Source organism: Etheostoma spectabile, chromosome 7 (genome assembly GCF_008692095.1).
Source record: "Etheostoma spectabile isolate EspeVRDwgs_2016 chromosome 7, UIUC_Espe_1.0, whole genome shotgun sequence".
Classification (NCBI taxonomy): domain Eukaryota; kingdom Metazoa; phylum Chordata; class Actinopteri; order Perciformes; family Percidae; genus Etheostoma; species Etheostoma spectabile.
In genome coordinates this window covers 10,690,933-10,704,566 of record NC_045739.1, presented here as the reverse complement: position 1 = coordinate 10,704,566, position 13,634 = coordinate 10,690,933, and the positions used below count along the sequence as shown (strand labels likewise).

The following is a 13,634-nucleotide window of genomic DNA, read 5'->3' as shown; positions in this document are numbered from 1 at the left end:
GGTGGTTACCTTTAAAGAAACTAGAATATAAGACATGTTTTCAGTTATTTCACACTTTAAGTACATAATTCATCATGTGTTCATTCACAGTTTGGATGCCTTCAGTGATAATCTACAATGAATTAAAAACGCGTGCGTGCGTGTGTGGAAGATATTAAGGTGTGACTACATAAAGGAAAAGTGAGAAATATTTTATAATTAACTTGTGGAAATCAAGTAATTTTAAATTGGCCAACATCATCTGATATTGCAGCATTGTCTCTTAAGAACAACAAACAACAAATAATTTCAGAGATGTTGTGAAGAGTTTCATCAGGTGGGTTCCCACCTGTTGTAATGTATGCTTTGAATTGTGAAAAAGTGATAATAGGTGCGGAAATTAAATATTGCCAAAATAAATGTTTGTGTTTCAGTTAACAGAAGATCTGCTAAAAGAAGATTGGAAACATTTTTTAAATTAATTATAATGTTAAGGGTCAGATCTAACTCCATACCAAAAACGTAATGTAAATTTGTTTTCGTGCTACTGAGTTTCATTGATTGTCTTGGATAAAGATTACCTATTTTGACATGATTACCATATGCTTTCAGATATAATTGAAAAGGCAGTTTCTTTACGTTCCTAAACATTCAGCACACTAAAATAAGAGTTTTATAAGTGGCATCAGTTAGTCATGTTCTGGCACTGTTAGGGAAATTGTGTCTGAGATTTGATGGAATCTTTTTTTTTTTTTTACCTTTCCACCATTATATTGTAATGTAACGGAAACTGCTCCTTTTTATAATGTAAACATGTTAATCCCCCAAAACAGGCAGATTCCAATATTGCGTTTGTTTTATGTAGATTTATCAGGCTGGCTGAAGGAGAATGAGGCACTTACTTGAGATTAGCAATATTGGCCTGGCACATGTTAACATGTATCTACTGAACTAACTGTGAAAAATTAAAGATAATCAGTGCCATCATTAGTGAACTTTTTATATTTAAAATTAGGATGCTGAGTTCCTCTATGCTTTATTGTTAACTGGTTTACTCATGACCAAATGTGCTCCAGTTTTAGTAAATATGTCCCTAACATGTGTTTACTTTGTGTGCATGGATCAAATACTGCACCTGTGGTTGACTGTTCACAAGTTCCACGTTTATTACTTGTGATGCAGATATAAAAATGCAACTCTCCATGGTGAGGATCACAGTTGTTGACTGAGCGATTTAGATAAAAATTATATTAAGGATTGTGTAACGTTAGTCAAATTCATAATTCTTATGGTCGTTTGCTACGGATGTCAGTTAGAGACCTGTGTTGATCTTGAATGTTAAGAACCGTATACAATATTAAGGTGACGCATTCCACAGAGGGACAACTGCCCTATATTAACATGCGCTGCATCGATAAACAGTGGCTACTCATTCACAGCCGTAACGTTATTCACTTTTTGCACACTACCCAGTCATGGTGACTGTGCCAACAGCTAGCTAGTGCCTATGTGCTATGAAAACAAGCGCGGATACGCTAAAGAATAATACAACGGACAGATGAACATAATTATTTATCCAGCCGGTAGTCATTATGTCTGAAGGAAAACTGAAAACAAAACTCGCAGTGTCACGTTAGACCCGTCCGACAATGATTCAGCGAGTTATAATGCGTTGCTGCTTGCTATTCAACTAACTGTAGCTAACTTGCTAGCTAGCGCGTGCTACGACTGTCCAACTGAGGAACCGGGGTAAGAGCCTTAACAAAGTAACGTTACCTGGTTCCACGTACTTGACACACACTCATTTATGTGTCGCTGGTCACCGAGTGGTGTTCACAGTTCCGTTATTACTTGGAGTGCTGTTATTGCAGGAGTGAGGGCTTCATTTGCGGCCTGCACAGCCCCGACCTAAATTAATCAAGAGTCAGGTCATGGCAGCGTGGTGGATTTGGGAGGTCTGATTGACAACTGTGGCACAAATGGCTAAAACTGCTTGATTTTTGGTCAGCTACATGTTTTACGGTTCTCTTGATTACACACATGCCTTGTTTGTGACTTGTATATGGTCTGGTGGTATTCAAATGCTTTGTAATGTTTCAAAAGAGGATCGTTTGCTAACGTTACCGGTAGGTTAGCTGGTCAGGGGCTAACATCAACTCCGTAGAAACGTTACCGATCATTTTCTTTGTTTTGTCTGACGTGTTGCTAGCCAGTCACCAAGCAAGCCAATATTGTTTGTGACTAGTAGCCTTAGTCCACTATGTGTGTGGTGACTTGTTAACAATAGCTAGCTAGATAAATAACGTTATGTTGTTTGCAAGGGTGGCGTTAGCTTGTTAGCTAGGTAGCTAACTATAACTTAGCAAAACCGGTTAGCGTCAAGTGACTTGAGTAGATGATGGGCAAGCAGTGAGAGGTAGCGATCTGTTTTCTTAAGATATCCTTTCAATCAGAAGTACAATAAATGTTAGACAAATGTTTTAGGCAAGTAAATAGGGCCCAGCTTGATTTACGTAACTTTGTGTTGCATGTTGATTGTATGTTACTAGTAAGCCACTAGCTAATGGTCTGCCTCAGTCTGCTTTGTGATGACCAGACCTTGATTGATAACGTAAACACATTTCATATCATTATCACATTTTGACCAGTGCCTGTGATCAGTCATTTGTGAGCTGCAATAGATTTTAAAGTAAAATACTCGTGTCGAAATTTAAGATTGATAACTGATTGTATTTTGTCTGTTTTTGTGTTTTGTACTTACAGTAAATATACCATAGTATTTCCATATTATATAATATAATCGGAATACACTGTTAGGCATCCTGTCATGAATTGAATACTATCCAATAAGTCACAGCTTTACTTATGGACTAGGGCTGCACGATATGAGGATAACGTGCAATACCCTTGTTAAATATTGCAATATTACTTGCAATAAATTAACAAATATTAAAGTATACTTTGTTCTGTATTTCTACTACTTTCAGTATTATGCTAAAATACAAGAAGTTGCTTGTTGAATTTAAAACAAAGGAAATGACTTGTAACATTCTTTTACTGGATATATTTGTGCAAAAAGGCACCACTAAAAAAAGTTGGTTACATTTAAAGTTTTCTACTGAGATTTTGAAAGTCTGTTGCGATAAGTTGCAGTCTTTCGTAATTTGTATATTGCTCCGGTTGATATTGAGATGACGAAACAGAACAATAATGTGCAGCCCTATTACAGACTTCTTGGAAACCTCTTTCTTGGGATTGATGCATCTTATAACATGTTTTATATTTTTTTCAAATTGGGTTTGTATGTAGGAAAACTTTTGCTAGCTTAGTTTAAAGTTTTAGTAAGAAAAAAAGTGTTGCACACTCTGGTTCCATATGCATTTCTGTATTTATTCTGACAACGTTTCAGCCCTCTTGTCTTCTTCAAATCCAGAGTGAGCAAAACGTTTTAACAATTTTTGAGTCTACTACCAGTGATCAGCACCTCACGACAGCCCTTGGTGTGCATTGCTTTTCTGTATTATTCTTTGAATTCTTTACCATTGTTTTGCAGGTGATGTGATTGGAACATGCTGTTAAGCGGGTATTGCCAAACTATTTTCTGTAAGTACATATTAAGTTGTGTACACATCAATAGTTATTAATTCTGTATCAGAATGTCTCGTTGGTTTTAGAGTATTTAGATGTTTAAAGTGCAATATTTAGCTTATTTAGAAATTATAATTCTAACTAGTTCTATATCATAACACATTGAAATTCAGCATGACATGTTTTCTGATGTACTTGGAAATGTATCAACAGGAGCAACAAATAGAGATTATCGACAATGAAGGTCGACAGAAGCAAGTTAAAGAAAACGCCTACGGAAGCTGTGAGTATGCTTAATACTTGCTGTGTGACCATTCCTAGCCTCACTAGTCTCTAATTTTTTTTTTACTGTAGTAAAGCTGAGCTTTGCTGGAGGTATTATATTTGCACAAACCGCTGTAGATGCTTGTCAACTGATAAAGCTGTATTTTGTATAGGTGCTCTACAACAAAAGTCATAGCGGTGGTGAGCATTTATGCAGCAGTAGGACATTTTTGCTTTTCATAGCAGTCACGCATCACTCACACCTCTGAGATAATGTTAAAGGATAGCAGATCCCAAAGTTGATAGGCTTCTATCTGTTAAGCTGCCAATATGCTTTATCAGAACTGCTTGTTGTCAACTATGTTGAAGCCAATAATTTTTGTGTAGTGCCAATTCTCAGTTTAGGGCGGAGATGGTCATAGTATGGCCTTGCTAATAAGTTGGACGAAAGTACCGATATTGCAGGTCAATGCTGTTGCCCCCTACTGTGAGTTCACAGAAGAAATGCAAATTTTAACTTCCCGGCATGTCCCAGCATCACTAAAGTGTGCTGTACTATGTTAGTAGAAAAGATGCATAGGTGGTCTGTGTACTCACTCTGACTAACCATTTTGGGTGCTCCTTCTTAACCAACAGCCTGCTGACTGTAGGATACTTATAGAGAAACTCAAGGCATGCAGTGATGAGCAACTGCTGGTTGAACTGCAGCACATCAAGACCTGGAATATTGGCAAGGTGAGTCCCAAACAAAAGGGAGAGGCACCTCCTTCATAATTTGACACACCAGATGGTTTGTTACACCAAATCATCTGAGAGGCCATCATTGGAAACTGTTTGGGAAAGGGCTATCACACACACTTAAACCACGCCCGTAGCTTCCAGTAGCTCCTCACCAGACGCTGATTTGTTTGATTTACAACTGTCCAAACACAAACGCATTACTTGAAGCCTGGCAAGATGGAATTCTCGTAATTTGTGGTCTTTCGATTTTGGGTGATATTGCGAGAATCTATCTGCCATGCAAGGTAACATTCGTCAAGCTTTTCTTTGGAAAACCTGTCATAAGTATATTAATTATGACGGTTTTCCTGTTGGTCAATGATTGTATGGAATATCATGAACATACAAGGTGTATTCCATAAATGGCTCATGGCCTAAGGGTAGAAGCTTCTCCTCTTTGCTGACCAGGTATACGGTAACGTTTTACTGACCTCAACAAGGAGAAGAGTACCACTGTTAACAGTAGTAATTCTCATGCTGTTGCGTCACATTATTTTAAGGTTGTGACATCTTCTGACACAAAACATGGATATATACTATATATACAGACGTAAATGACTACAGCTCTGCTGTGTAATTTGCTACAATGGAATTTCAAATAACTGATAACTGAGGAAGTTAGAAGTAATAATAAAAAGGCTTTCCGTCGTCTCTGACTGGGCAGGCTATAGACACAGCTGATTTCTCTCTGGCAGCCCATTACACCTCCGGTCATTACACTCTTGCCCAGGAAAGGAAAGGTGGGGGAGAGAGAGAGGGGATGACACGCAGCAAAGGGCCTCAGCCTACATGGGGCGCACGCTCTTACTGGGTGAGCTAGAGGCCGTCCCCTAAATTCACTTTTTAATTGTTCTTTTTCCCCTGTTTTTGTCTTTCTGTAGTCTCGCAAAGAAATTTGTTTGAAATAGTGAATTATTCTGGCTCATCCATTAGGCCTGCACAAATCAGGGCAAATTGTTTTTTTTAATCTTAGAAGTGAAATCATGATTTTTTTTTTTTTTTTCCTCACAGTGTAATGTTTATTGTAGTCATGAACCATGACATAACAAAACAAATTTTTAGTACTAAACAAAGATTCTTTCTGCCCCTATAGCACATTGCGCATCACCACAAGCCTGTAAACAAACAGAGGGTTCAATGAAGAGAAGGGAGAGCATTGCGGCGCTTGGGAGTGCTTTAAAACCTATTTTATACAGTCTGTTTAAAGAAGAAAAAGTTGAAAGAAGTAGCGTTTGTGATGCAGTTGGCTTGTAAAGTTTAAATGAGAATTGAAGTCATTGAAAAAAAATTACAAAGAAAAAAAAATCAAAGTTTAAAAATGATGTAACATTGTGAATCGCGATTTTTATACCGATTAATCTTGCACTCAGTCAAAAACTGCGGCACTCAAATAATTATTGTAAAGTCCCCATCCAGTCAAAAAATTGTTTTTCTTTTGATTTGGATGACCTTGACTATATTGTAACCAGGCAAAGTTTGTCACTAGAGAGGTGCTTTCACATTCCTCTCCTGAAAGGAGGGATGTCTGTGCACTACTCTGAAATTTAAGATCCTGGGCAAGCTTGATTAGGCATGTCACTAATCCGTAAACCAATAAGGAAAAGCCAGCAGAGAATTTTAGTACAAAAAAGATTCCTCATCATAGTCTAGAGGTGTGTCTCAATTTGGATACTTCCTTGAGTACGCTTACATGTACTACACTGTGTACGCTATAGAGCCCGACCGATAAAGGGATTTAAAGCCGATACGATACAAATATTTGGTTATTTAAAAATTTGGTGTGCCGATATGTATTAAAAAATATATATATATTTGAGTTCTCACTAAATTAATGATAATTAGTTTTATTGTCACAACAGAACAGAGGAAAATCAAAATATATTAAAGTTCTGATAAATAAAATATATAAACGCCAACACTTAACATGGTTGACGGCCCTTTTTTTATTTTTTAAATAGTCATCAGAATCATTTGTCATTTATGAATGTATTTTTTTTTTATTGGCCATTATAAATACTGATAGATCAGGAAATGCCTAATATTGGCCTGCTGATATATCCGTCGGGCTCTAGTACACTATGTCCTCAATTGTGTAAGTTTGGACAGGGTATTCTTCTTTCAGATTGCGCACGGTCGCTATGCACTGATATTACTTTTTTTCTTTTTAATGGTAAATTGTAACCGGGCAGAGCATTACCACCACCTTTGTCGCCCAACAAAATATATAACGGCTTCTCACTATCTGACTAAAGCATAGTGGTACTTGTTGAAATCGCAACCTTTGCATCTGTCTGGCTCACTATTTCTACAAGTTTTAAAGACATTGGTGGTCCTGTAGCTTCCGCTACGTAGCAAGGCTGGTGACCGTAGAGGGCCGGTAGTGTGCAGCATTCTACCCTCAATGTTTTGAGTGCAGCAGTACAAATGCATCGATTTTTTTTGATATTGTGGAAATTATTGTAGGGTAGACTATTGGTGTTTTCACAAAATATTTACACAATGCGAGTTTTGATAAATTATCACCAATAATGTAGATACAATGACTTAAGTGGGTGAAGGCAAACGATAAAACAGCTAGTAAGTTTGGTAAGTTCAGAAAATTGAATCACTTTTCTGTAAGGCTACCTTTGAAAACTAGGAAAAGACCACACTTGTGTTATCCAAAATTTAAGACGATATCCAGCCTCCTAAACAATGTCGAAATAATATTGATAAATTGCCCAGCCCTAGTGTTTAAACAATACTAAACAAAATATTAATAATTGTATTTTTTTACAAACTTGTTTCCCATACATTGATTAATTTGTGGTTGCCGGCCACAATATTAACTTGAACAACAAACATTGATTTTCTGTAGAGATGCACCGATTACAACTTTCTAGGCCGACTTCAATTTTTCATTAAGTTTGGCCTGCCGATACCGATTTTAGCCGTTTTCATATTTTCCAACCACTTTATGCACACACAAATATTTTTCTATCTTTTCTTTAATAATACATTTTTCATAGAACATAAAACATTTTTGAACTGAAAATCGATGCCTATAAAATAAAACTATAGAAATTGTTAATGGTGTGGGAAATTTACACATCTAAAGTGCAATGTTATGGAAGAACAATTTCCTTCTTTTCACATCTAATATCCAACTAAACAAATGTTGATATATTTAGCAAACAAAACTTCTGTATGTATGAAAACAGGTAATGGCAATAAAATAATATATAATTAACAAAACTAAAATAAATATAGCTTTGCAGTGTTAAGATTTCTTAAAACACACACACACACAGACTTATTTGAACGTCAACAGTAACGTTACCTGAAAACGTGTAGTTTCTTTTTAGCAAGTTTGCATTATTTGTCATTGAGCATACATATGAACAATACCAACAGGCTTATCTGCTAATGTTACGGTTACCTTGGAACAATCCAGCAAATAGAGGGCACCCTAGGGTGCTGTTACTTGAAACCTATGATTCAACGTCACCTCTTATTCCACACACGGTTTAGCAACAAAACTAAACGCTGAGGGAAGATTATTATGTTTTTAATGTTGGTTTTAAGTGGTATGCATCCCCACTAACCTGGAAAGTGTTTAAAACAGTAACATTAATACAGCGTGTCGAAGGTATACACACAGCGTCTCCTGCAGCAGAGAGGCAGAGGGTCCGTCACGACAGCGTTCGCGAACATTAGCTTCTTGTCTCATTTGGGGTCTGATAAACAGTAAATTCATCTAGGCCGGTGTGCCCAACGCTATTTTCCAATGTACTGTAGCTGTGAGTGGGGTTTTCTTGTTCCAGTTGTTCAGCCCTAGTGTGGAGAGAGTGGCTGACCATTCGACTGAGACCAGTAGAGCAGACTGCTCTGCAGAGCTTTTCTGTTTATTTCATAAACAGTTGATGGAGCGGCCATGCATGTGTGATGCTGATGTTGCGCGATTTTAAACATGCAGCATTTGACCGGCATAAAATTGGCATGTTAGTCTGATCTGTCGGTCATGGCCGGTCACGTAAAACCTGGCTAACTGCCGGTCAATCGGTGCATCTCTAATTTTCTATTTTTTACCATGTAAAATGGATAAAATCCAGTTTCATTGTAGAGCTACGCACAGCGCATTGATTTGCTAAGCGCCTTCTTGTCCTTCTCTTTCTGTGTTTTTGAGACTCCCTTTCAAACGTGTTTGTGAGAATATCTCACAAACGCATTCGGACCGGTCTGTAAATAGCCCCGTGGCCACATCCTTTCCATGCACGACTGCTCGACCACAGTAAGCCTCTGGCTTTACCATATTTCTATGGCAACTGCTTTCAGTAGTGCACCTGGACCTCCCTAGTTTAAGGTGAGTCTGTGTCTCTCTGCCATTGTTTTACACGTAGAGCCTAACGTTACTCAATTATAGCTGATACGTTAGCATTTGTTACAGCAAACTTGTACAAAATGTCAGCTAGTGGCTATATGTAACTTTCAGTTTGTGTTCATTAAAGCAGCTGCTTTGGACAAAAGTGGCAGTGTTTTTAACTCACCTGGTGTCATAAAGATCTTTTCTTTACGGTGCTGTATTAACCTCTGTAAAGTACTAAGTTAGCTTTACCAGGAGGTCATATATGGCGGTTTTCCACTGCGTGGTATCTACTCAACTCGCCACGGCTCTACTCGCTTTTTTTGGTTTTCCATTACAAAAAAAAGTCCCTGGGACCTGCTACCAGGTACTTTTTTTAGTACTACCTCAGTCGAGGTTCCAAGCGAGCCGAGGCGATACCAAAAGGTGACGTGGTTACCTGCAGACTGCTGGTTGGTCGGAGAGAATCGTCACTCATGACTGCGTTGTTAGCAAACAAGACTGAACACATGCAAATGTTAGCTAACGTTACCAGGAAACTTAACTTACCCTGTTGTGTCGGCGAACAACCGTCATGTCGACGTCTGAACTCCGTCAGAATTCCCAAACTCCCGTTTTTTAAGCGGTGATTTTTGTTGCTTCCTTCAGCTTCTTTTGAAACAAAACATTTCTTCTGGCTGTGGCGAGTAGCCGACGTGCTATTGTGAGTCGCGCTGAAAATTACGTCATCACGCGTTGCTATAGTGACCAGCCACGCTCAGGCTTTACGCAATCTGCAATGGAAAACGAACATAGAATGGGCCGAGGCGAGCCGAGCCGTGCCGAGCCAAGCCGAGGCGAGCCGTTACCAGCAGTGGAAAAACGCCATTAGTTGCGATGATTGTTTTGCTTGGACCGAAAAGCTTTCATTTAAAATAAAAGAATAAGTTACAGTTCGTTGCATGTCAAGTGTTTCATACGATAACTTTGCCTACTTTGGATTTCTTGTGAGCTAAACCAGGTAACGTTGCTACTTTGCCACAAGCCAAAGCGTCAAGAGTTTGTTGTAACAACCAAAGTATTAATAAAATGAATTCATATTAGGCCTGCACGAAAAATCGTTATACATTCGCGATTTCGATTCACCCCTGTTCGTGATTTAAATTTTAAGCAAATTAGATTTTTTTTTAAATGTATTGTTAGTAAATTTATTGATTGTCATTTAATTTTACGAGTCGACTGCATCACAAACCCTACTACTTTCTTCTGGGACTTTTAAACATAGACTGACTATAATTTTTTAATTATACAGTCTTCTGTTCATTGAAGCCTCTGTGTACAGGCTTGTGGTGATGTGCAATTTGCTATAGGTGCCAAAGGAAATCTGTTAGGTACTGCCAATTTGTTTTGTTTTGTCATGTACTGTGTGCAATAAACATTATACTTTGTGAGGAAGAAAAAAAACGTAGCAGAGAATCGCGATATCAATTCTAAGCTGTTACGTCACAAACTAACATTACCTGAAAACAGCGTGTTTCAGTCACTATGACCACTACATTAGATTCTTCAGCTTCGGCTTTTGTTGCTGTTTGTCACTTTGACAAAGTTTGAGTGACAATTGGTTGCCATGACTTTGCAAGTAATGACGTCCTATTACTGTACTGTTTTTTTAAATTTTTTATATAGAATATAAATTACGACTTTATAACTTTTCATAAACAGTTGAAGGAGCGGCGGTGCACAGTATACATAGCAGAAACCCTGTTGTGTGTCTGCCGTATACCATGGCGGGCCGCCATCAACATAGAGGAAACACCTATATAAAGAAATCTGCTGCTACCTTTTACTTGGCTGGATACAATAACACAGGCTGCAAATTATTCTGTGACTTTACAGGAAAAATTGGAGCCAGGCTTTACTAGAAACTATATAAAAATGGCGTTCTTTTCACTATTAGTGTTGTTTGCTGTTACAGTGAGGGGGGGAAAAGTATTTGGTCCCCTGCTGATTTTGTACATTTGCCCACTGACAAAAAAATGATCAGTCTATAATTTTGATTGACAGAATAAAAGAATCCAGGAAAACGCATGTCAAAAATGTTATAAATTGATTTGCATTTTAATTAGGGAAATATGCATTTGACCCCTCTGCAAAACATGACTTAGTACTTGGTGGCAAAACCCTTGTTGTCAATCACAGAGGTCAGATGTTTCTTGTAGTTGGCCACCAGATTTGCACACATCTCGAGGGATTTTGTCCCACTCCTTTTTGCAGATCTTCACCAAGTCATTAAGGTTTTGAGGCTCAAACCTTCAGCTCCCTTCACAGATTTTCCTTAGGATTAAGATACGGAGACTGGCTAGGCCACTCCAGGACCTTAATGTGCTCCTTCTTGAGCCACTCCTTTGTTGCCTTGACCGTGTGTTTTGAGTCATTGTCATGCTGGAATACCCATCCATGACCCATTTTTAATGCCCTGGCTGAGGGAAGGAGGTTCTCACCCTAGATTTGACGGTACATGTCCATTGTCCCTTTTGATGTGAAGTTGTCCTGTCCCCTTAGCAAAAAAACACCCCGAAAGCATAATGTTTCCACCTCCCCATGTTTGACAGTGGGGATGGTGTTCTTGGGGTCATAAGCAGCATTCCTCCTCCTCCTCCAAACACGGCGTGTTGAGTTGAACCCAAAGAGCTCCATTTTGGTCTGATACTTTCACACAGTCCTCTGAAACATTCAGATGTTCATTGGCAAACTTCAGACGGGCATGTATATGTGCTTTCTTGAGCATGGGGACCTTGCGGGCGCTGCAGGATTTCCGTCCTTCACGGCGTAGTGTGTTACCAATTGTTTCCTTGGTGACTATGGTCCCAGCTTCCTTGAGATCATTGTCAAGATCCTCCCGTGTAGTTCTGTGCTGATTCCTCACTGTTCTCATAATCTTTGCAACTCCACGAGGTGAGATCTTGCATGGATCCCCAGGCTCACCAAGCTGCTTGGCAATGGTCTTGTAGCCCATTCCAGACTTGTGTAGGTCTACAATCTTGTCCTTGACATCCTTGAAGAGCTCTTTGGCCTTAGCCATGGTGGAGAGTTTGGAATATGATTGATTGATTGCTTCTGTGGACAGTTGTCTTTTGTACAGGTAACAAACTGAGATTAGGAGCACTCCCTTAAAGACTGGGCTCCTAATCTCAGCTCGTTACCTGTATAAAATACACCTGTGAGCCAGAAATATTTCTTATTGAGAGGGGATCAAATACTTATTTCCCTCATTAAAATGCAAATAAATTTATAACATTTTTGACATGCGTTTTCTGGGTTTTCTTGGTGTTCTTTCTCTCACTGTTCAAATAAATCTACCTTTCAAATTATAGACTGATTATTTCTTTGTCAGTGGGCAAACCTACAAAATCAGCAGGTGATCAAATACTTTTTTCCCTCACTGTACAGGTCATTTAACCTCTTCAGATACACTTGAAAATATATGCTTTTCTCGCCTAAATTTTTACCCCCAAAAAAGTGCTGCAGTTCCCACATACTTTGGCCCTCAGGGATGACCCTGAGGTCATTGGGAAGTTAACACTCTCAATTTGTTGTTTCTAGTGAAAGTGTGACACTAGGCCTTACTGACACAGAGATAAAGAGGTTAGAACAGAGAATTTCTATTTCCGTCCAAGTAAATCATCTGAAAAATTAATAAAAAGCACTACTGTAAGCATATTACATGGGCTACATACTAAAATAGTACCCTAGCCACATGTCTCAACTTAGAACAGAAAAAATCCAGAAAAAAATGACTTATAAAATGGATTTTATATGAATGTATTTCTACAGATATGTCTGTGTGTTTGTCTTATTTCTTATTTCTAAAAAAGCCAAAAAAGTGCTAAATACAAAACTTCTGAAATACAAAAACACATCTACATCACTCACACATATACCTGAAAGAAGTACATGCATAGATTTATAGGAATAAGTAATCATAATTTGATGACATGGTGAAATGCCATAAGAAGGCCTTATTTTTGCTTTGACAGAGCTGGAGCCATCACAGGGTTAGTTTTTTCTGGCCATGTTTGATATCAATCAACTCTTATTGGCTACACAGGGATGCCAGTTTTATGACCTCTTTTCTAACTGGTGATCTACTGTCAATCTTTCCCACGTGGGCCCATGGGGACTGTAGATTTCATTGGCTTAGCGTGGGGTATCTTGAGATAGACTGATGCTATTGGCTGGGAACAAAGTTCAGTGAATCTGCAGAAGCCGAGAGTCTGGGGTGTACGGAGTGACTTTGTAGCGCGCCCAGGGAAAAAGTTACAAGCGATCAAAACCAGAAATGATGCACTAGATTTCTCTACTCAAAACTTGGCTGAAACTACAGATTGTGAGGGGACCAGATAATTATGGATTACAAGGCTTGGATATTCTAATACCTTGGAGTGTTCAATGTAAAAAAAAGTTTTGGGCGATCTTTCACCGCTGTGATTAAGACACGAGGAGACCGGTAGGAAACCACACTCGATTAGACTCAAATCTTTCTGTCTTTCTTTACTTCAGAACATGATTATAACCGCTGTAAGTCACCTTATTGCTTTGTGTGTGGGCTCGATGGAATCATGCTTAAGCTTTCAAATGATGTATGGCATGAGCGTGTTTATGACGGTTTAATGTTTGCATTTATGAGGGAAGTCACCACTTC

At 38.6% G+C, this 13,634-nt stretch overlaps 1 protein-coding gene across 12 annotated transcripts in view; it reads left to right on the top strand.

Moving 5' to 3' along the window:
- huwe1 (HECT, UBA and WWE domain containing E3 ubiquitin protein ligase 1) overlaps window positions 1–13,634 on the top strand; it is a 56,241-nt gene that overhangs the window by 3,463 nt on the left and 39,144 nt on the right. For 10 of the 12 annotated variants that reach the window (XM_032522206.1, XM_032522203.1, XM_032522204.1 and 7 more), the window contains 3 exons: window positions 3,533–3,582; window positions 3,781–3,850; window positions 4,468–4,566. In XM_032522206.1, the coding sequence (XP_032378097.1) occupies window positions 3,806–3,850; window positions 4,468–4,566 (144 nt within the window). In that variant the 5' untranslated portion in view covers window positions 3,533–3,582; window positions 3,781–3,805. Of the gene's footprint in view, window positions 1–1,462; window positions 1,729–1,960; window positions 1,983–3,532; window positions 3,583–3,780; window positions 3,851–4,467; window positions 4,567–13,634 lie in introns of those variants that run through there. The other 2 variants (XM_032522196.1, XM_032522197.1) reach the window with 2 other exon arrangements.